Source organism: Mustelus asterias, chromosome 2 (assembly GCF_964213995.1).
Source record: "Mustelus asterias chromosome 2, sMusAst1.hap1.1, whole genome shotgun sequence".
Classification (NCBI taxonomy): domain Eukaryota; kingdom Metazoa; phylum Chordata; class Chondrichthyes; order Carcharhiniformes; family Triakidae; genus Mustelus; species Mustelus asterias.
The window spans coordinates 59568003-59592676 of NC_135802.1; the positions used below are offsets into that span (position 1 = coordinate 59568003).

The 24674-nt window shown below is 40.8% G+C and overlaps 1 protein-coding gene across 7 annotated transcripts in view; it reads left to right on the plus strand.

The window, feature by feature from the left end:
- tbc1d5 (TBC1 domain family, member 5) overlaps positions 1–24674 on the plus strand; it is a 494311-nt gene that overhangs the window by 439699 nt on the left and 29938 nt on the right. For all 7 annotated transcript variants that reach the window (XM_078235915.1, XM_078235905.1, XM_078235953.1 and 4 more), the window contains one exon: positions 9677–9776. In XM_078235915.1, coding sequence (XP_078092041.1) covers positions 9677–9776 — 100 coding nt within the window. The remainder of the gene's footprint in view (positions 1–9676; positions 9777–24674) is intronic.

Here is a 24674-nt window from a genome sequence, read left to right on the forward strand (position 1 = left end):
CTGATGACACAAAGTTGGACCTCATTGTGGACAGTGTGATGATAGCATAAAATTACAAAGATGTTGATAGACTAAGCGAATGTCCAAAACTGAGGAAATGGATTTCAATCTAAGTAAGTATGAGGTTATTCATTTTGGACCAAAAATGGATAAATCAGAGTATCTTCTAGATAGTATGAAGTTAAATGCAGTAGATGTCCAAAAAGACTTTGCGGTTCTGGCGCATAGATCTCTAAATTGCTATGAATAGATACAGAAAATAATCAAGAAGACTAATGGAATGCTGGTCTTTATATCCAGAGGACTGGAATATAAGGACACAGAAGTTATGCTGCAGTTATTCAAAACCCTGGTTAGATCCCACTTGGAGTATGAGAGCAGATCAGGGCACCACACCTTAGGAAGGATATATTCACCGAGGAGGGAGTGTAGGTTTACAAAAATGATACCTGGACTTCAGGGGTTTAATTCTATGGAGAGATTATGCAAATTATATGCATTTTCTCTAGGATTTTGAAGGTTAAGGGGTGATCTGATCAAAGTCTTCAAGATACAAACAGGCAAAGAAAGGAGAGATAGAGATAAGCCATTTCCACTGGTTGGAGATTCGAGAACTAGGAGGCATTGTCTAAAAATTAAGGTCAGACCATTCAGGAGAGACATCAGGAAGCATTTCTACATACATAGGGTGGTAGAGGTTTGAAACCCTCTTCCACAAACAGCAATTGATGCTAGATCAGTTGCCATCTTTAAATCTGAGATTTTCTTTTTGTTAAGCAAAGCTAGCAAGGGATATGTGCAAAAGGCAGGTATATGGAGTTTGGCCACAGATCAACCATGATCTCATTAAATGGTGGAACAGGCTCGATCGACTGAATGGCCTACTCATGTTCCTAACCTTTCACCCTCTTGCCTATCCAAAATGTATTTATTTCTACCTTCAAGATATCCAAAGACACTACCTCAACCATCTTTTTAGGAAGAGAATTCCAAACCTCTGAGAGAAAAATGTTTTCCTACATCTATGTCCTAAATAGGAGACCCTTATTTTTAAACAGTGAGCCTAGATCAGGATTCTCCCACAAGATGTGTGTCATGTGCGGAGAAACACAGAGAAACATCCTCTCCACATCCACTCTGTCAAAACCCCTTAGGATCTTATAGTTTCAATCAAGTCACCTCTTACTCTTCCAAACTCCAGCATATACAAGCCTAACCTGTCTAACCTTTCCTCATAAGACAACCTGTACATTCCAGGTAAACTTACTCTGAACTGCTTCCGATGCATTTACATCTTTCCTTAAATAAGGAGACCAATACTGTACATAGTACTCCAGATGTGTTCTCACCGATACCCTGTATAACTCTACTGTTATATTAATTTCCTCTTGCAATAAACAATAACATTCTATTAGCTTTGATAATTACTTTCTGCACCTGCATACTAACCTTTTGCAATTCATGCACAAGGACACAAAATCCGTCTGCATTTCCATGATCCACAATCTCTCACCATTTAGATAATGTTCTTTTTTCATTCGTCCTGCCAAAATGAACAATCGTACATTTTCCCACATTATGCTCCATTTGCCAGAAATTTGCCCACTCGCTTCACCTAACTTTGACCTTTTGTAGCCTCCTTATATCCTCCTCAGAACATACTTTACAATCTACTTTTGCTTCATCAGTAAATTCAGCAACCATACCATCGGTCACTTCATCTAAGTTATTTGCATAAATTGCAAAGAGTTGAGGCCCCACTACTGATCCCTGTGGCACACCACTCGTAACATCTTGCCAACCAGGAGATTACCCATTTATGCCTATTCTATGTTTCCTGTTAGCTAGCCAATCTTCTATCCATGCCAATATGTTACCCTCTACACCATGAGCTTTCATTTTCTGCAATAGTCCTTGATGAGACAAGAAGATTGTGGACGCCAAGTCGTTGAAAGTATTCAAGAAAGTGATGGGGTTTTTTTAGATTTTAATGGCATCATGTGGTATGGAAAGAAAGCATGAATATGGCACTGAGATAGAGAATCAGCCATGTTTATATTGAATGACGGAGCAAACTCAAAGGGTCGATTGGCCTAATCCTGCTCCTAGTTTCTGTGTTTCTCCATTGAACCATGGAATCATAGAATCCCTACGGAGAAGAAGGAGGCCATCCAGGCCATCGAGCCTACATCAGTTCTCCGAAAGAGAACCCCACTAGGCCCTCCCCTCTACCCTATCCCCGCAACCCTGTGTATTTGCCATGGCTAATCCACCTTACCTACACACAGACTAGAAAAATCTCTGAGAGATATTAAGGGGAAGTATGGTGGAGCTGAGAAAAAAATGAAGGCAGGTTTAGATAGAGAAAATAAAAAAATAATGCTACATAAAAGGACACCATGGGAGGGGTTGTGGTGGGAACATGAGGTGTCCTTGGTTGGCATGGAGAGTTTGTGGGGTTAAGGGCTGTTTTTTGTTTTCCTGTTTTTTTTACAGCTGTGATAAAGTACCCAGAGTACCAAGGCAAGTGTTTTGCGCAGCTTGACTTCACACCCACCTTTGACTCTAAAAGCAGCTGTTCTCCATGTTTCTCAGCAGGCCCAAGTCAGAGGACTGAGTGAGAAATGTGGAGCTGCAGTGTAAGGAAACAAACTGGAGTAGAGTGGCAATCTGACAGTGATTGCCACTCCGCACAAGATTCAGCCTTTTTCTTGATATGGTGTGCAATTGCTTTGTAGATACCCTATTGTTATGATAGACAGGTTCAGTTAATTAGTGTTTAAGACTTGTATGAAACTAGATTTCTTTCCTCATTCAGCTGTTATGTCTTGTGCAATATAACAGTTTATGATTTTGGTCAAAATGTTTTATTTATGGAATGAGAGTATTTATTGATTGCCAGCATCTCACTGATATTCAGCACCCTTTCCACAACATTTCTAGGTGCTTGCGACTTTTATGGATTTTTCTCTATAAGCCTGTTTGTGTTGAAATTTTATTTTATTTTGTACTCTGCATTTCATTATAATCCTATTGGTAATAGGTTTTCTGCTTCCAGTTCATTGGATTCGGTGAAGGTTTGAAGTGATTACGAAACCTTTCTGCAAATCATTAGTTTTAGTCAATCAGCAAAGTTTCATTTCTATAACTGAATGTAACTCTCACATGCATTGCCCTTGGTAAATATTTATATAACAAAATATTAACGGCATTCCATTGCTATGTTATTGTAGTAATACAGATGGTTGTTACAAGTGTTTTTTCTACCAGTCCATTTTATGTCATTCTTATATTGGCTTTTGAACATCAGGAGAGGCAAGTTTAGCTACCACATCCATGCTTCAATTTCCCTGATTTTCTTTATCAATATGCTCCTCGTCCTATTGAAGGTCCTGTGTTTCTGATGTCTTTTCAAGTAGCTTTTGGGATCCATGAAAAGTTGGAGTTTTCACACCTTGTATCTACATTTCATATCTAACTTGTATCTATATATATATATTTTTATATATAAGTTGTTATATATTAATTATACTCAGGACGCCATCAACTCTGAAGTAAGTGTCTGTCTGACTCTATCTCAGAATTGCCCATCAGAAGTTAAAACTTTTCGGGTACTTCCATGGGGTCCTGACACACGTCTCAGTTTTATGTCTGTTCTCCGACAATCCAGGCACCAGAAGATTTGGGTCATTGTATTCTAACACCACTGCTCCCTCCCTCCACACCCCCACCCCCCCCCCCCCGCCCCCCCGGCCACACACACACAATCTATGCTTATCAAATCTTTGTTCCTAACGCAATACGTAACTGACCCCGCCCACGCCCTTGTTCAACATCCTCAAATTGTTCTTCTTTCTGAAATAGCACCTTAATAAGAACATATCAGCACACGACAACCTTGTCACTCGGTAGTAAAACAGAGTCTTTCTCCTTGCTGCATTAAAAACAGCACTTGCTTAACAACAGAAGTAACAAATACTCCCCAGTTCATCCTTCCTCTTCCCCGGCTCTGCCATGCTTCCACAGGCTGCCCACCCTCACTGTTTCTAGCAGCTAACTTCACACTGCTTACCACAACTACTAACTAAATTTATATGCTGACTTGCCACCAAGCATGCATCCTAGTCAGGCTCCACTAGCCCAGAGGATCTTCACCAAACATCCAGGTGACCATTTTTGTTCACCGTGAAAAGCATGTTTATCTGCCCACACCATCCCATTGGCCATGCTTATCAGCCACTTCAACTCTCTCCTTACCCAAGATGGATGTTTCTCACTGAATATGTTTAAGAAATAACATGTTTTCCCCCAAGTAGGCTGATCACCTTCTCCCCAGTGAGTGGTATTGTTATCCTATCTGTCCTGCATCCTGGCCAACAAATCCTCACCCCCAACTCTCTTTCAAAATACAGAAGTGAAGAAGTATGGTTAGTGACATGAGTGTGGGAGTGCTAGGATGAGGAATAGGTAGTTGAAAGGGAATCATTAGGAGACTGGGTGAACAAGAAGCAGAAACAATTGGGAAGGGAACACCAAGGAAGCCACTGAGGGGGGAATTTTCCCCAAAAGTGGCATCCCAAATGCAACCTACAGCCATTGGTGTCCATATCATTCACAAGTTCCCTCCAAAAATTAGACCAAGAAAGAAGTAGATTGGGGCAGAAAGAAATAAAAGCAGTTAAGGGAGTGGAACCTCAGAGAATGTAGAAAGACAAAAAGAGACAGAGGGAAAACAGCAACAAAAAGGCATCAGAAATCAGTAAGAAAGACCTGAGCATTTTCTCAGACTTACTGTATGCATGCCAGAGATCAAATAATATTGTCTGCACGTACACATTTATATTGAATTGTATCGATAATTACTATAAATGCGTTGTTCGTATTGATAAATCAGAATAAAAATAGAATATTAAAATATCTTTAGCCTGTGTTGAAACTGTGCCTTTAAGAAATATATGTATATCATGTTTCTTGTAAGGGGTATATTTAGAATTCTGACCTGTTTGGCAGGGCACCAATTTGTCTAAGAAACCTTTAAAATGGTAGCTGGAAGAACATGACAAGTACGTGTTTAAGAAGGGCTAATGCATTTGTGTTTACTTAGGTTTCCCCTGGAATTTCAGAGTAGAGTTTTGATTAGGTTGATTGGCCGGGACAGAATCATGAGCTTAAATAGGAGGAGCTAAGCTTATAGGGAAAACACACTTTCTCTTTCATTTTTAAAACAAGCAGCTACTACCTGGTTCTGAAAGAAGCAACAACTCTCTCTCAATTCTCTCTGTCTCTCTCGCTCTCGTGCTTGCTCACGCTCTCTCTCCCTTGTGTTCGCTCTCGTTCTCACTCTCGCACTCGCGCTCTCACGGTTGTCTGAAAGCTCTACAACTGGCAACCTAAGTATAAACACGTAAACCTGTGTTTTGCTAACTTACTGTAAAGAGGAGGTTCATGTCTATAATTGAAATTCATAGGGATAGGTGAGCAATTAAGAATTGTATCTTGTAATGTTTAAGTGTTACTCAGTTGTTCAATGTTAAGCTAATTCATTTGTTATAGTTAAACTGTGTTGTGAAATAAAATTTGTTTTGATAAAAGCTCCCTATTTGTCAGTAGTATCACACCTCGAGTGAAACTCTATCCTCACATTGCCAAAATAGAAAATTGTTGGGGTCCAATCTGACTTCATAATATCCCTTGGGGTTTATGATCTGGTATCCTAACAAGCCTTTATGTCAATAATGCTACTTGTTTTAACTGAAGCAACAAAAATTATTCTAACTGAGATTCTTTGCATGTAATCCTTTAAATAAAAGTATAGCTTCTTTGCCAGTCTGCAGCTGCAATTCCAAATTGTCTCAAGGGCATTGTGCACAAGTCGATAATGTCTATGAAATGTTTTATATTGCTTTAAAAATGAAACTTATTTATTCAAATGTCTACATTTATCAATTTAATAGGTGGGTTATTTAATTCATTTATCTCTGCCAGTACTCCACAATAGACTGTTCGTATGTGAATGGAATCCTTGGTTTGTGCAGCAGAGGGCAGCTTTTTAAAGCAGAACTTTAAAAGGAATACGATTTGTGACCGAGTTATGAGTAAAATGTAATGTTGTAAATAGAATCACTCAGTTGGCTTAACCTAATAAGCAAACAATGGAACAGAATTTAAAATTTTAGCAATTTAACCCATTTGGTTTTTGGAAAACTGAAGCAACCTAAAACAATGCTGACTGCCTTTCATTGAGAATTTATTTTAGGTATTTGCTTATGTTAGAAAATCACTGGAGTTTTGTTTTAAATTTAAAGAATCAAAAATGTGATGCAGTGAACTTAAGTTTGTAAGTTTATTTATTAATGTCACAAGTGGGCTTACATTAACACTGCAATGAAGTTACTGTGAAAATCCCCTAGTGGCCACACTCTGGCATCTGTTCGGGTACACTAACATTTAGAAATTGAATGGGTACCTCCATTAAGGCCTTTCACCAACTATGAGATATTAGTTAGGGATGGTCTATTAATGATCAAATGAACATTTTCTTCCATAACCATCAATTATACAACTCAGAAGTTCGCTAAAAATATCTCAACCCAAACTGAAATAGTGGAACAAAACAGAATGCTGGAAAAACAGCATCCTGGTAACATCTCTAGGGAGAGAAAGCGAAGTTAATGGGGGTGATTCTCCCAAAAGTGCTGAATTGGCGGGAAAACTCTTCTAAATCCCGACTGTTTTGTCAGTTCAGCTTTTCACCTGAATCTCCGCACTCTGTGCACTGCAGAGGTCCCAGTCGTGAATCACATTAAAAACCCAGGGGGGCGGGGCCTATTCACGCCAGAGTTTGACAGTTCTGGAACTCTGCGCATGCGCAGTGGTCCTGATCTGTTAGACTCCCCATTTGCTTGCCAGCCGGGTTGTTGGCCAGCCCGGATCCCCTGCAGTGCTGCCCCTCCACACCACCCCCCCCCCCCCCCCCCCCCCCCCCCACGATGTCTTGATCACGGCCTCCACAGCAACCTCCCCTCCCCCCCCCCCCACCTGCTCTGAAGCACCCCAACGTACAGCCCACCGCCCCCCCCCCCCGATCCCCCCAAAGCAGTGGCGATCCCCCTACCTCCTTTACCACTGCCTGCCCCAATGGCAGGCCTCCTTCCATCCCAGACCGATAACCATGCAGAGTGGCAGTGGGACCCCCCACTCCCACCAATTGCCCCTAGGCCCCATTCACAATAGGCCTGCCCCCTTGGCACTGCCCAATGCCTGGTGGACAGTGCTAAGGTGCCCCTTGGGCAGGGGCACAGGTTGGTGCTGCCAGGGTGCCCCTGCCTAGGGAGCACTGCCCGACCCCCTGGGGGGCCCCGATTGCCCCCACCCTTCATTCCACCGGGGTCCCCTGCTAGTTCCCCAAATGTGGGGAGCTAGTCTGAACCCTGCTGGAATGAAGTACTCCTGGCGGGGTGGGAGATTCAATCGGGACCTGAAAGTTCCTAAGCATATTTAAAACATTAAAAAAAGATTCAAATTACTTACCTGCCTTCCCGCCGGTTTCCAGCGTGGTCTGACCGGCAACTGTTCGCCGGCCCTGGGAGATGCACACGCGTTCCCGGCGCATGCGCAAATCCCAGTACAAGGCCGACGACGCGCATCTCCCGCCTCGACCTGCCAGAAAAGCTGCGGGTCGCAATGGGAGAATCGTGGCCACTGTTTCAAATCCATTTGACTCTTCAGAACTGAAAAAAGAGCAACCATGTTGGCTATTATACTGTAGCTGGGAGAGATTGCAACAAAAATGTAGCAAACTTTAAAACAAGAGACAGAGATGGCTTAGCTTTGGGTGGGTAGCGGAGTGGGAGGGAGGGCTTCTGCATTGAGACAGAAAATATATGGGATATTAGAAAAATGAGTTAAGATGCAGGAGAAAGGTCAAATAATGGGAGCTGTGTTAAACTGAACCTAACGAGTCTCACATCTTGTGAACTACTTTAATATTTGATGGATATCCATATTCTTTCATTCTTTGAATAAATCTTATAAATGTATAATAAGTCTAAAGCTTGGATTCTCTTGTAAAACTAAGAACTAGCCATTTATTTTCCTTTTGGGATTAATCTAGTGTAGTGATTTATTCTTTTCATATAACCACCAAATTGCATGCTTTCTTATTCTAATATATTTGTGTGTACTTAAAACTTAAATTGTCTCATTTAATCTTCTGCATCAAAGACTCATGGGGGAATATTGACTGAGGAGTTTCATCTGGGCTCTTATAATTTCTGGGAACATTATGAGCTACCCAAAAACTGTTTGTAAATAAGGAATAAGATCATTGTGGCTGATTTCACTCCTTTATCTGAGGTTTGAGTAGATGTGGAGAACCCAATTGCGTGGCTTTGGGACTGGCTCCCTCTAGGGGAGGGGATTTAATCAGGACATGTGTCGGACCTTGGAAAAACTTCAAATAATTATCTAAAATCGTGATACACCATAGAATGTTTCCCTTAAACTGCCCATTAACTCGAGTTTTGCTAGAGCTTCTTGCTATCAACAGCCAAAAGTTGTTTGGTGAGTGCAACTATTCTCACCTCACTGCTGGCACAGAACTCCTGTCTCCTGTGCTATAACCGTGTGAGCTGAATCGTTCTGGTGGAATCCAAATTGAGTAGATGTTGATTGATGGCACTATCGATGATTTTACTGATGATAAGGGAGATGTTCATCGGGAGTTATTTGGATCATTTAGATTTATCTTATTTTTTGTGGATAGAACATTAGTGGCAATCCCCCCATATTGTCAGATACATAACAGTGTCACATCTGTACTGGAACATCTTGATTAGCAGCTCAGCTACCTCTGATGCAAAGGCCTTCAGTACTACTGCTGTAATACTGATTGGCATGATCCTTATTTTGAATTTAGTGCACTCAATCGCTTCTTTAACGTCACGTAAAGCGAGCTGTCTGAACTAAGACAGCAGGGATCTCGGGAGTAGGCCGAGTAGAATAATCTGCTCAGGACTTTTGATTGAAAATGCTTGAAAACACATCAGCCTCGCCTCTTGGATTTACATGCTGGACTCCATCATGGTTGAGGGATTAGGATGCTCCATCACCATATTCAGTCGCATTGTAGTACATGGGAGTCCACAATCAAATGATGAATTGTTACAGAGCAATTCTGTACTTTTGCCTTTCTGAAGTTTGAAGTAGTATTATCAGTTTGTTTTTTGAGTTGGAACAGATCAGCTATTGAGAAGGATCAAGTAGGCTATCCGAATGAAAGGTATCCGTCCTAAAATCAATGAAAAATGAAAGGTAACCATTCAAAAATCAATTTCACAGTTCATCGGCATATTAAGTTACTAATGGAAATTTAAGTATGTAGTGTGTTAATTAAAGATTCAAACAGAACATTTCCAAACTTTTCTTCAAAGTCAGTAAGAAAGTGGTTTTCTGTTCCAATCTCATCAGACTGTTTCATGATCTAAAATACCTTAAGTGGATGAAACAAGTAACATCAGTGTTGTGAAGAGGTTTAATTTAATATCTTATGTCCCTCAGTACTATTGCTAAATTTCTTTTTAAGTATTGAAACTAAAATTAGTAAAACTCCAGAGAAGCAAGCGTGTGCCAGTATAATATATTAAAGATTTGTAAGAGTTAATTTTTTTAATTCCAGGAGGATGAATTGGAGGCACAAGTTTCATTTCTTCAAGGGCAACTGAATGACCTCGAAGCCATGTGTAAATTCTGTGCTAAGATGATGAATGTGCACATATGTAAGTATTAGTTGTTTTATTCCTGGCCAAAAAACCCTACTATTGCACATAGCATTTTGATGTTTGTACTAATGCACATATTTACTTGCATTATTTCTCAGAAAAGTCACCTATTTTTGCTCTTTTTTTGTAAGTTAATCAATTATCACATCTCTCAATCGCTGTATTAGTTTTAGACCTAATTTAATCAATTGGGCAAGCTATGGGTATCCAAGCTAAAATTTCAGCTCATAAAGCTCAGGCAGTTAGGTTTTATGTCAACTTGCTTTTCTTGCTCTGCTGGTTTATCATGTTTAAATTATTTGTGCTAGGGAGTTTTGAGAACAGCTTAGTGTTATTGGGCGGAATCTTACCAAAAAATAGCAAAGTGTCAGGATCTGACTGAAAACTGTCATGTTTCTCTCCAGAGAAACAAGCAGGGTTTTTCTCCTGACCTTGTGACACTTTATCAAAAAAAGGGGGAGGGGAGTGTTGCACGCCTTCATTTTGAGGGACAGTACCTAAAACACGCCGGTAAAGCCACCTGCACTGAGATCAGGGTGCCATTTTGAAAGGGTGCCCCAATCAGACCAGGATGTAATCACCCCCACCCCACCACGAGGTCTCAAGCACCCCCTCCTCCCTTCTCCCTCACCTTTCTGCTCCAGAGGGGGTCCCCACAACAGGTTCAGGTCTGAGTGAACCTGAGGGTGGCAAGGTGGCACAGTGGTTAGCACTGCTGCCTCATAGCGCCAGGGACCCGTGTTCGATTCCCTGCTTGGATCACTGTCTGTGCGGAATCTGCACGTTCTCCCCATGTCTGCGTGGGTTTCCTCCGGGTACTCCGGTTTCCTCCCACAGTCTGAAAGACGTGCTGGTTAGGTGCATTGGCATGCTAAATTCTCCCTTAGTGTACTTGAACAGGCGCCAGGGGATTTTCACAGTAACTTCATTGCCGTGTTAATGTAAGCCTACTTGTGACGCTAATAAATAAACTTTGAACTTTTAACTGTTGTAAATCTCGCTGATGTGATGGCACATTGGCGAGGTATGAAATTTTAGTAAGGGAGGGAAGATCTGGTGAGTGGCGTGTTTAATTACATTGAAATTTATTTAAATAGATGTAAATCAGATTCTTGCACATTATGGGCAAGAACTTGATTACATCGCCGGCAAGGACCAGCAGAAACCGGAAATCGCTGCCTCGCCAGCAAGATTTGCAATTTCCAGGTTTCGCCACATCTTGAGCCCTGCCGCCAATCCCACGGACAGAAAGTGTGAGCTCAAGATTGTCTCGTTGGTAGATATCTATAAATCAGAATACCAATATTCTCCCTGTGTCTGCATGGGTTTCCTCTGGGTCCTCCGGTTTCCTCCCACATTCCAAAGATGTGCAGGCTAGGTTGATTGGTCATGCTAAATTGCCCCTAGTGCCAGGGGGATTAGCAGGCTAATCCCAAAATTATGGGAATAGGGCCTGGGTGAGATTGTGGTCGATGCAGACCTGATGGGCTGAATGGCCTCCTTCTGCACTGTGGGGATTCTGTGATTCTATGAAATTATTTTATTAATCGCAACTTGAAATATGCATTAATTCAAGGCAACAAGAAATTAAACTTTATAGCCCTAACAACTCTGTTCAAAAGTACAACTTTTGATGGATTTCATGATATTAACACTGTTTTACTGATGAATTTATTTTAGCTTTTTAAAAGTTCTTTTTGCTGGAAATATGAAAAGCAATTCTGCACTTGTTACAGAAATATTACTGCATCTGGAGTGGATTAAATCTATTTTTGTTTCTATAATTAATTCTAAATATTAAGATTTTGAATTAATATTGAATACTTTTAATTAATTTTACAAGTTAAAGTATTTGTCTTTATATAATGTAATTTTTTTATATTTTCAAAAGAATTTAACATCATGAGGTGATCAGTGCTTGCGTTCAGCAACTTAACCACATTTCCAATGGATGTGTTCATTTTCTCCAAATGAAGTCTGGGTAATAAAGGACTTTGAGCAGGTTATTCATAAATTGATTCATGTACCTGCCTCAGAACTGACTGTGGCTCATAGCTTGAAATGTTTCCATTAGTGATTATTTTCTATTTCAAGGTCAGTTTTCTATACAGCATAATGCTTTGCCCCCTATTGTATGACTCTTTTCCTCAGCAATTAATCTCCACTTCAGGATCTTGTCAAAAATATATTAGAATTCTAAAGTCGACTACATTGCAATTGTGGAAATATTAGCTTCAAAATTATTTGGAAGGGTGGGGGTTGCAGCATGAGCTGTGATTTGGCTTGGACTAAAATAGTACTGAATTGTAAAAGGATCTGTGTGATTTTATTCAGCAACCTAAATTACGATTGATCTATCCAACATTTTTGTATCTTTTCTGTCTAATATCTCATGCAGAAACATCATGCTTAGTTCAGTGGCTGGGATTTTGTCAGGCCTACTGATCAGAGACCCAGAGGGAACCCCCATTAGTTCAGCAAGGGAGGCCCAACAGAATTAAGTGCCCCCAGGCACTTAATTGATTACTTTTGAGCCTTCCCCATGTATTGAGGTTCACAGTAGCAAAAACTGAGCCTGCCAGGAGCCGCTGGCCCACCAGAGCCTGACAGCTTGTCATTGCCAGTAGCAATGTCTGCTGGCAGTGCTACATCTACCCAAGACCCAGGAACGCAGGGGTCCTCAGACTACAGGTGAGTGAATAGAGGTTACGGGGTGGTGGTGACAGGACAAGCAGCCGAATGTAAGGTTAGGGGCAAAGCTTTGTGATGTCAGGGTGGTCACCTCTCCCACTGTCCATAAATTTGATTTGAGACCACTTTTTATTCATTGTGGTTCAAAAACATGCTCTTTCCTCAAATAATTTGCGACCATGACCAGTTCTCACACTTAGGATTCAAATGGCCTGCTACTTTCCCCAGTACATTGGGCTACAAAGTCATTATTTTTTGGACATGTTCTACCACTGACTCTAACCATTTCCGGTTAACCATTCCTGCAGGAACAGGGTGAGAGGTAGAATGAGCAGATGGGCAGATGTCCTCATTAGTTAGCCCATCATAGCCTGGTAGGGTGAGGTGCCTGCGGTCCTGTGTGATTTACTCTTATGGCCATCACACATGTAAGTAACATGTTGACCCATTATGTGGATAATTTTCACAAAGGTAGGAACCTGTTTGAGGCTAACTAGGATCTTGTGAAACTCAATGTTCTCTTCCCCCTAGGACTGTGCACAGGTCAGGCTCTACGACCCCCTGAGCAAGGCCGTAGTCTCCTGGTTCGTTTAATGTTTTAATTCTAGGCAGTGTAAAGCTAGGAGCATCTGTTTAAAATCATCACTTTCTAACTTAAAATGTTCCCATTTTGGCATGAGGAGAAGGGGGTTGGAGTTCACGTCCACAGTCAATCCCAAATCCTGCCTCCCTAACCTCACCATGAGAAAGGGGCCTGATGCGGTCATGACCTCTGACCACAGAGGGTGATTCTTCACTTTTCTCCTCCATCTCCATCTTTGCCCTGACTCAGATAACCACACACACACACACCGGCATTTCCTTATCACAAAGGAGGGACAGAGCAGAAAGTGCCAGTGTCACCTCCTCTGTCTGTAAAGCGAGCAGCCGCAATTACTTGCTGGTGGCCAATCTGTGTCCGGAGTTTTCACTCAACAAGGGACATATTCTGCATCAGGGGAGACAAAACCTCTCCATCGGTCTAGTTCTCTTAAAGCCTCTCTTGCCCCCTCTAACTATCCCTTCACCTTGGCATTCTCTGCTTATAACTCAGTGTTTTGTTCCAATATTTTATCTAAATTTTTTTTTACAATGTGCCCCATCAAAAGCCTCCTGTTCTCGTTGTAACTTATAAAGACATCCTCTTGCCAGCCATGGCTTTCTTTTTGCAGCTTATCTATCCATTCCCTTAACACCTTTTGCTTTTTATTCAGCATGTGCCCCATAGGTAAATTTCTTCTAGACTGTTTTCTTTAAATTAATCTTACTCTCTCAACTACTTTAGAAAACTTATCAATCATAGACTTGTAATACTCATCACCCCCTTCTATAACTGCAAGTGTCTGGAACAAGCTGCCAGAGGTAGTAGTAGAGGCGGGTACAATTTTGTCTTTTAAAAAGCATTTAGACAGTTACATGGGTAAGATGGGTATAGAAGGATATGGGCCAAATGCAGGTAATTGGGATTAGTTTAGGGGTTTAAAAAAAAAGGCGGCATGGGCAAGTTGGGCCGAAGGGCCTGTTTCCACGCTTTAAACATCTATGACTCTATATCAGTCGCTCCCTCACATACCCCAATGCCATTTTAACTTACGCAAGCCTAAGACTGTTGCTTCTCAAATGTCAAGCTAATAACACCTTGGTCAAAAACTAGTTAGTGATTTTAAGGTCACATTTATTAAGAATCAACAGTTTTTTATGATAACTACTACAATTGTGTTTAACAACGACAGTTTAGTTATGCTAATTACTCCACATGTACTTAACTACAGCCTAAGACTTTCTGAATCTTTCAACCATTATTCCATGAAAAAAAAATTAAAGCATCGTCTATTTACACATGTCTCTTGTTTAAAGGACATGGAGTTGATTCGGTTTTCAAAATATGACCCTTATGTTTTTCTCATCGACTGAATAATAAGCAGTTTGTTACCTTGTCTCGGCAGTTGACAAGCACCTCACATCCACTGTGTTGGGATAGTTTTGCTTTCCCATTTGTGATTAGAGAGGCAACCATAACCATTCAAGTCCAGAAAAGGTTGCAAAAAAATTATCACCTAAGAGAATAATTTGAAGTTATGTTGCTTAAGTCAAGCAAAATGATCCACATGATGCATGGAAAGATATTATTGTTTATTATTTTGCATGATTAAGGGAAGACAATTGATGCTGATTGAAATAAGTGAATCTAATCATAACTATTGCTCATTATGTTAACTCACTGTGAAATAGAATAGCTGAATAATTCACATCTAGCTTTGTTTTACCAAGTGCTTTCTTGATCCTGCTTTGAAAAGACATGTGCATAAAGAGAGAGAATGTTTGGTTCAGATTTCAGGAGGTTCCACTGTTGCACTCCTAAATTATATAGCGTTAGACATTTGCTAGTATAGATGAATCTCTGAATCTAAGATGCTCTGACCACTTAAGGAAGTAACCAGCAACACTTTACTCTAGTTCAGAAATCTAAACCTATAACAACACCCACAAGAATTGCATCTGGTATTACAGTCTATTTATCCAGATCTCCCCTGTTCTCAGTAGAATAATTTCTAAAACTGCTTCCTTTCCTTTTTAGGGAGAGGTGGTGTGTAGTGGTACAGCATTGTCACTGGATTAGTAATCCAGAGACCCAAGTTTATGCTCTGGGATATTGGTTCAAATCCCATCATGGAATCTGGTGGAATATAAATTCAATTAATAAAATGTGGAATATAAATTGAGTCTCAGTAATAGTGACCATGACAACTATCATTGTTTGTCATAATAATCCATCTGGTTCACTCATGTGAAATCCGCCATCCTTACCCGGTCTGGCCTAAATGTGACTCTGACCAACAGCAATGTGGTTGACTCTTAACTGCCCTCTGAAAATGACCCAGCAAGCCATACAGTCCAAGAGCAATTAAGAATGGGCAACAAATGCTGGCCCCTTGCCAGCAACAAGCACATTCCATGAAAGAATATATTTTTTTAAAAAATTTCCTCTACCACTTCTTGACCAACTCGCTGCAGCCTCCCTCTACCTCCTCACTGTCACGTAATCCATGGAGTAAAAGCAATGCCAAATGAGATTCATAAATGTTTTAGTGATCAGGGTTGAACAATGTAAATTGTTTTAATTCCAACCGACCAGATTGAATAACATTAGGTTAATACACTAGGGTTGTTATCTGATTGCTTTTAGAAGGTAGATTACACATTTCAATGTTCCCTTATAGCTATTGAATTTTCCCATTAGTTTAAATAAATTAGACAATGCCTAAGGCAACACTGATTTGCATTATCTTTTGAGAAGTCTATACTTGATGAGGTTAATGACCTTTTCCTATTCCATATTTATGTTGAGCAAAGTTATTATTCCAGACAAAGATTGTAAGTTCTGAAGCAGTGGCATAATAAAGGTCTGATGTAAGAACAGAAAATTATGAAATAGCCAGCAATTCAGGCAGGATTTGTGGACAGAGAAAACAGAGTTTATATTTCAGGTTGATGACTTTCCATAAGAACTGAAAAAAGTAAGAGATGCAACAGGTTTCCAGCAAGTAGGGATAGGGGCTGATCGGGGTGAAAGAACAAAAGATCTATGATAGAGTGGAATGAAGGCGAGATTGAATGACAAAAAGAGTGATGTTGCTAAACAAAATAAGATGGTCATGGGGCAAGTAAAGAAATGAAAGATCTTTCTGGAGTAGATGTGAATGGGAATAGCAGAATCATCACCATCAGCTGTCATCCTAAAAAAAATGGGGTCAGTGGCTATGACTTGAAACTGTTAAACTCAGTGTTAAATCCTGAAACGGTAAAGTGCCTAATCAAAAGATGAGGTGCTGTTCCTCAAGTATAGGAGGCTGAGGTCGCTGCAGGAGTGAGGCAGAGAATTAAAATGACAAGCTGCAGAAAACTGAGGTGAAAACGAGGGAGAAAATTAAAACCGTCACCATCACCAGGAAAATGTTAGTTGGTAAACTATTAGACCTGAAAGCTGTCAAGCTCCCTGGACCAGATGGCCTGCATCCTATGGCCTTAAAGGAAGTGGCTGCAGAGATAGCAGATGTATTGGTAATAATCTTCCAAAATTCTTTAAATTCTGGAAGAGACCCAGCAGATTGGAAAATACGATTGGCGGCACGGTAGCACAGTGGTTAGCACTGCTGCTTCACAGCTCCAGGGACCTGGGTTCGATTCCCGGCTTGGGTCACTGTCTGTGTGGAGTTACCACATCCTCCTCATGTCTGCGTGGGTTTCCTCCGGGTGCTCCGGTTTCCTCCCACAGTCCAAAGATGTGCAGGTTAGGTTGATTGGCCATGCTAAAAATTGCCCCTTAGTGTCCTGGGATGCGTAGATTAGAGGGATTAGCAGGTAAAATATGTAGGGATATGGGGGCAGGGCCTGGGTGGGATTGTGGTCAGTACAGACTCGATGGGCCGAATGGCCTCTTTCTGTACTGTAGGGTTTCTATGATTCTATGAACTAATTTAGCACCTTTATTTAAGAAAGGAGGGAGACAGGAAACTATAGGCCAGTTAATCGAACATCTGTTACAGGGAAATTGCTGGAATCCATTATTAAGGAGGTTAGCGCAGAGTATGTACAAAATAATATTGGGATCAGGCAGAATCAATATGGTTTTTGAAAATGAAATCATAATTAATTTATTATTTTTCTTTGAGGAAGAATTCCTCGATGACTATGAAAAGCGTAAGAGTACACTTAAGAGGGAAATTATGAGGGCAAAAAGAGATGGATCTGGCAGGTAAGGTTAAAGAAAATCCCAAGAGGTTCTATAGCTATAGTACGAGTAAAGGGTGGCAAGGGAGAGAATAGGTCCCCTTAAAGATCAGCATGGCTGTCTGTTTGTGGAGCCACAAGAGATGGGTGAGATTTTTAGTGAATATTTCACCTCTGTGTTTACTGAGGAGAAAATCATGGGTGCTAAAGAAATAAGGGAGACAAGTGGGCCACATGCATATTGCTAGGGAGACTGTATTTGCAGCCTTAAAGCACATTAAGGTGGATAAATCCCCTGGGCCTGATCAAGTGCATCCTCGGATCTTGTGGGAGGCTAGGGAAGAAATTGCAGGGGCCCTTGCAGAGATATTGCATCATCTCTTTCCACTGGCAAAGTTCCAGAAGACTGGAGGATGGCTAATGTCGTTCATTGTTTAAGAAGGATAGAAAAGACAGCCAGGGAATTACAGGCCAGTGAGCCTGACATCAGTGATGGATAAATTACTGGAGGGGATTCTGAGGGACAGAATCTACCAACATTTGCATAGTCAAGTCTGATTAGGGATGATCAGCACAACTTTGTGCATGGGAAGTCATGTCTGACGAATCTTTTAGAATTTTTTGAAGAGGCAACCAAGAGAATGGATGAGGGTAGGGCAGTGGATGTTGTCTATATGGACTTTAGCAAGGCCATAAGGTCCCGCATGACAGACTCATCTGGAAGGTTAGGTCACATAGCAACCAGAGAGAGCTAACTAATTGGATTCAAAATTGGCACGATGGTAGGAAGCAGAGGGTGTTGATCGATGGTTGTTTCTTGGACAGGAGGCCTATTACTAGTAGTGTGCCTCGGGATGGTGCTGTTATTCGTTAGTTATATAAATGATTTGGATGTGAATGTACAAGGCATTGTTAGTAAGCTTGTGGATGATACTAAATTAGGAGGTATGGTTGATAGCGAAGAAGGTTATCAAAAATTACAGGGGGATCTTGATCAGTTAAGAAAGTGGACCTAGGATTAGCAAACAGATTTCAATACAGATAAGTATGAGGTGTTGCATTTTGGAAAGTCAAACTGGACTAGGACATATACAGTGGATGGTCGGGCTCTGGGGAGTGTTGAGGAACAGAGGGACCTAGGAGTACAAGTATAAGACAGGGTGGTGAAAAAGGCATTTAGCACACTGGCCTTTATCAGTCAGGGCATTGAGTATAGGAGTTGGGACATTATGTTACAGTTGTACAAGTCGTTGGTGAGGCTGCACTTGGAGTATTGTGTACAATTTTGGTGACCCTGTTATAGGAAAGACATTGATAAACTGAAAAGTGTGCAAAGAAGATTTATGAGGATGTTGCCAGGGCTAGTGGGCCTGAGTTATAGGGAGAGATTGGCCAGGCTGGGACTTTATTCCTTGGAACGTCCAGGCCCTTTGCACTCTGGGTGGCCCAGTCAATACTGGGGAAATTAAAATCTCCCACCAATACTACCTTATTCTTCTTACAACTATCTGCAATCTCTGTACACATCTGCTCCAGTCCCATCAGAGTGACCATCCCTTTCTTGTTTCTACATTCTTTCCATATGGCCTCATTTGATGAACCCCAAGAATATCCTCTCTATGGACTGTTGTTCTGTCTTCCTTTATCAAAATGTCAACCCCCACTCCTCGCTTACCTGTACCCCTGTCATGCCTGTGGCATCTGTATCCTGGAACATTGAGCTGCCTGTCCTGCCCTTCTCTCAATCATGTTTCTGTAATAGTGATTAAATCCCAGTCCCCAGAGCCAATCCATGCCCCGAGCTCGTCTGCCTTACCTGTTAAGCTTTGTGCATTGAAATAAATGCTGTTTAAACCAGAAGTCGTTTCTCTTCGTTTACTGTGCCCCTGGCTATCCTGACTCCTAATCTTGCTCTCGTTGGCTACTGTATTTTCTCCTGACTTCTCGTTGGCCCCTTTCTTGCGCAGAGTCCCACCCCGCTACCAAACTAGTTTAAACCTTCCCAGGTAGCATTAGCAAACCTCCCCGCAAGGATTTTGGACTCCCTCCAGTTCAAGTGCAACCCCGAGTGAATTTATCAGTCCAAGCCTGAATGCTGTGCAGGTCTTGCTGCATATGGACACTAACTGCTTCTGTATCTGAGGGATTGCAAATTGTACAATCATCAGCAAACATCCCCACTTCTGACCTGATGATGAAGAATAGGTCCTGGCAGAACCCAAACTGAGTGTAATTTCTGTGAAAATGCAGCTCATAGCACTATCAAAGACAGCTGATGATCTTAGGGCAGTAATTGACCTCATTGGATTTTCCCATCTTTTTGCAGACAGGGCATACCTGAGCAATTTTCCTTATTGCCAATGTTGCCACTGTTCTGGAACAGCTTGGTTGGAGGGCGGCTAGTTTCAAGCAGAAGTTTTCCATGCTACTCCAAGATGCTTTCAGGGCCCATAGCATTTGCTGTATTGAATGCTTTCTGCCATTTCTTGATATCATGTAAAGTGAATCGTATTCTAAAACTGGTATCTGTGATATTGGCGACCAAAGGAGGAGGCCGTGAATGATCATCCACAAGGCACCTCAGGCTCAAAATGATTGCAAATGCTTCATCCTTGTCTTTTTGCACTGATGTGCTGGGGTCCGGCATCATTGAGAATGAGGATATATTTGGGGCCTCTTCCTCCAGCTAGTTGTTTAATTGTTCACCACCATTCACGATTGCATTTGGCAAGGCTGCAAAGCTTTCATCTGATCTGGTGATTGTGGGATCAGTTAGCTTTACCTATCGAATTCTGCTTCTACTGTTCAGCATGCATGTAGACCTATGTTGCTTTAATAGGTTGGCACCTCATTTTTAAATGCATCTGGTGCTGCTCCTCACTGAACACTCTTTCATCCTCTGGCTTGATGCTGTTGGATAGTAAGAGATGTGCTGGGTCCTGAGATTAATGTTTGTGGACGGATACAGCTCCAATCCTGCTCATGATGACCCATACTACTTCACAGATGCCCAGTTTTAATCGGCTGGATCTGTTTTAACTTGATCCCATTTAGCACGGTGATAGTGCCACACCACATGCTGGATGAAAGTCTCTGTGTGAAGATGGGACTTCATCTCCACAAGAACTGGCGCTCCTACCAATATTGTCCAGGACAGATGCATCTATGACAGATTGGTAAAAATGATGTCAAGTAGGTTCTTCCCTCTTGTTGGTTCTCTTGCCATCTGCTGCTGGCCCAGTCCAGAAGCTATGTCCATTAGGACTAGGCCAGCTTGGTCAATAATACCATCCTTTGGTGATGGGCATTCAAGTTTCCTCCCCAGAATGTATTCTGTGCTCTTGCTACAAGCAATGTCCAACATAGAGGAGTACTGACTGATTAGCTGAGGTAGTTGATAGTTGGCAGGAGGTTCCTTTACCTGTGTTTGACTGAAGCCATGAGACATCATGGAATCAGGAGTCAATGTTGAGAGCTCCCAGGACCTCTGTCTCCCACCTGTGTACCACTGTGCCACCACCTATGGTGGATCTGTCCTGCCAGTGGGACAGGACACAGCCATGACTGGTGATGACAGAGTCGGGGTATTGGCTGTAAGGTATGAAGACAGAATTGTTTTATAGACAATAGTATCTGACTCGGGTTGAAACTGTGGCATGAAAGCCAGCCGAAGATTCAGATGATAAATATGAACTTATTTCTAGCTCCAAGGAAGTTTGAGTACAAATCAACACTAGGAATGATATAACATTACCATAAACTAATAATTTATTTGTTTAGTGAAGAGACAATTTCAATATTTTACAGTTAACATGGAAATCTCTACTCCATGTTAAATTATGACAAAGTATGTCATTAGGTTTATATTATTACGTTTTTTGTAGAAACTCAATTTGAGCGACAACAAACACTACTGTTAATATGTTGAATATACTGAGCAGCCACGTACAAGTTTGTCCTGGGAATTTTAATTACATAGGTTTTGTCCTTCTATGTAGTGTGTGTTTAATGACACTTCCCTCAAGAAGTTAATAAAACTATCAATAAAGCTAATTACTGTTACTCTATCAGTTAATGTTATGTAAAATTCAAGCAGGAGTTATACAGTTTTTATGCACTTTCACAACATATAACAGAGGCTTTACAGTGATGGAAATAAATATTCTAAAATATCACAAACTCTGCATAACATACAAAACATTTACGTTACTAGTAAACCTTCATCAGAATATTTGGCAATGGGGGAAATCTATGGATGTTGGAAATCTGAAATAAAAACAGAAAATGCTGAAAACGCATGGTAAGTCAGTCAGCATCTGTATAGAAAGTTCTGACAAATGAGCTAAGCCTGAAACAGCAGGCTATTTTGTTTGGACTTTTCAAGTTCTGATGTGTCCATTGTGTGGTTACTACATTTTCTGTTTTTACTGCTATAGATTTCCATAATTGAACATTCATAAATTATTGGAATGGCTAAGGTGATTATTATGTTTCTTTGATTTATGAATGCAGATTTACAATTCACTTGAGTGTGCGGTATTCTATTTATGTACCGTGGCTAATGTTCAAAGAACGTTCTGTTTGTATTTATTTGCTTGAATACAATAATTTACATTTTATAATTTATAGGTGCACTCTTTTTATAAAGAAAAAATATTGTACATGTAATTTACTAGATTTGAAAGACCTTTTCATGAACCAATAAAAGAAAAACAACAAAATAAATTAGATTTCAGTATATTAAATGCAAGTACCCGGTATTGAGATCAGTTCAAAAGAACAAACATGCATAATTCAGTATAAGTAGCAAATTCAAAACTATTCTTTAAACCAGCTTGTTTGTGTTATGATTTTTAATCCTTGTGTAATGAATTCTGCACAGGATTCTGTGTGCAGGCCAGTTAATTCTCTGTTAGCATCACACGCAAGTATACAATTCACCCAATTTGAAGAACATACAAGTGAAGAAAATGTGTATCAAAACCAAAATTAAAATTAGCCAATATAGTGGGTACCTGGGTTCAAATGCAATCTCAATTGATGAAAGTCATGCCCATTTATTGGTTGCACTGTACGTGAAATGAATTTGGGCAGTTTCAGCTAGCATCTCAGGATGTTGAGTCATCATCACTAACTGAAAATAATTTTGCACTAATTGGTAATGTCTTTCAAACAGATTAGGTTAATGTGGTTAGTTATGAAAGAAAAGAAAGAAAATGCTGCATTGGTAGAGTAATAGCTGCCTTTCCAGAGTTGACTGGGGCAGTTTGTTGGGCTGAATACAGCGACTGTTGCTGTGCATCAAGCTGATCTGGGAGTGACTCTGGATACCTGACATAAAATTCCCAAAATTAATAGCATTACTGGGTACATTTGTTTTTTCTAAAAGGAAGATGTATATTAAGTTACAATATCAGGAGATAAAACTACAGTAACGATAAATAGGTACCCAGAAATTGATTAATTGGCCAATAGGGGCATTGGAGATTGATAGCCAAATTTAGCAGCAAACAGTAAGTGAAGCAATTAAGTGACTGAATTTGAGGATCAGATTGTTCTGTATGTGGTAGGGCAGATGTAAGTAGAGAAGCAACTGTGATCAAAGATTCAGCTGTAAAATGTTTGCAGAAAATGTAATATAAGCCAATCTTGACATTATTTACAGGTCAGGAATATAAAACAAAATCCATCAGCTAGTGACTGGAGGTGAGGGATAAGCCAGTAGTAGTATAGGTGTTAATATGATACACAGGCTAAATTGGATAACCCACAAAAACAGGAGTGGGGATCAGGATGTACGATTAACTCTTATCCACTGATAGAAATACAACTGCCAACTTTGTGCTCATTGGAATGATCTCTGCATTCAGCCTGAGCTAAGTGCATCAACAGGGGCCCAATAACATGCATAATTAGCACCATTTAAGACACGCCTGAAACTCTAAAAGCCTTGTGGCTACAGCAGTTGCTAGGAATAGTGTTTATAGAGAATCTGATAGCCAAATTCCGCACACATGAGGACGGCCTCAACCAGGATCTTGGGTTCATGTCACACTATCTGTAACCCCCCACGACTTGCCTGGGCTTGCAAAATCCTACTAACTGTTCGCGCTTGAGACAATTCACACCTCTTTAACCTGTGCTTAACCCTCTCTCCGCTCGCATTGTCTGCACCTGTAAAGACTTGATTACCTGTTAAGACTCGCATTCCAACTATTATCTTGTAATTGAGTCTGTGTCTATATATGCCCTGTTTGTGAACCCAACTCTCCACTCACCTGATGAAGGAGTAGTGCTCCGAAAGCTCATGCTACCAAATAAACCTGTTGGACTTTAACCTGGTACTGCCTTTAGCATAGTGTGCCTACCCCAGTCCAATGCCTGCATCTCCACATCATAGAGAATCTGACCTGGGAAAGAGTGAGGAATGGCACAACAGGGAAATAGCAGGCTTTTCAATGATTAAACATACAACATGTTCCACAGAATTATTTTTTTGCAGAAAATAGTCCACAGTTGCTTCCAAGGGGTTAATATTTCTCATTAATAATAAGTCAGTTACTTCATAAGTAACGAAGGCATTGATGGGAGTTTCAGTGGCAGATGAGCTGAGGCAGGGATGGAGTTCAGTGATGTTGTGAAAGTCAAGATAGGTAGTTTTAATAATAGCATGGACCTGTGGGAGGAATCTCATCTTGGAGTTAAGTATGATAACAGAGCTGCCAATAATCTGGTTGAACCTCAGACAGTTGACTAAGTTTGGGGCAGTTCAGAAGACAATGGAATAGGCCTTTCTAAAATTTCTGTTCATCCAACACTGAATGTCACACAAACAACATGACAAATCAGTGTCAGTGGAGGGGTGAAGTGAGCTGGTGATAAGGTAGAAGTGGGTGTTGTCAGCATACGGTTGGAATCATGTAGGTAACAAACAGAAGCAGCTAAGGATAGATCCTTGGGAGACTCCAGAGGTTATGGTGAAAGGGTAGAAAGAGAAGCTGTGATTCTCTTGCTTTGACCTGATAGATAGGAATGGAACTGGGTAAAAATGAGTGAGGGGGCAGTTCAACCCACCTGGATGACTCAAGAGAGGCACTGGAGGATGATGTGGTCAACCTTGTCAAGTGATAGCTTTACTTATTAAACAATAGGAAGTCCTGGTTCTGGAGTTGAGCTATGAGATTGGGACAGGAACGGAGGTGAGAAGATCTGAATTTTCCACTGCCTTTAGCATGGTGATTATTTTATTTACCAGTAATTTATTAAAATTTGGGGAAGGGACTAAATCAAACAATCCATGCCTGATATTTTCAGCCCAAAATTGGCTGGAATTCAAAAACCAGAGTTTGTCAGTCGTACAACCTGGAAAATAAAACTTTCAGCCGTTAAAACTTCAGTTTTAATCATTTTATCAACCACTGATAACAACAGAAA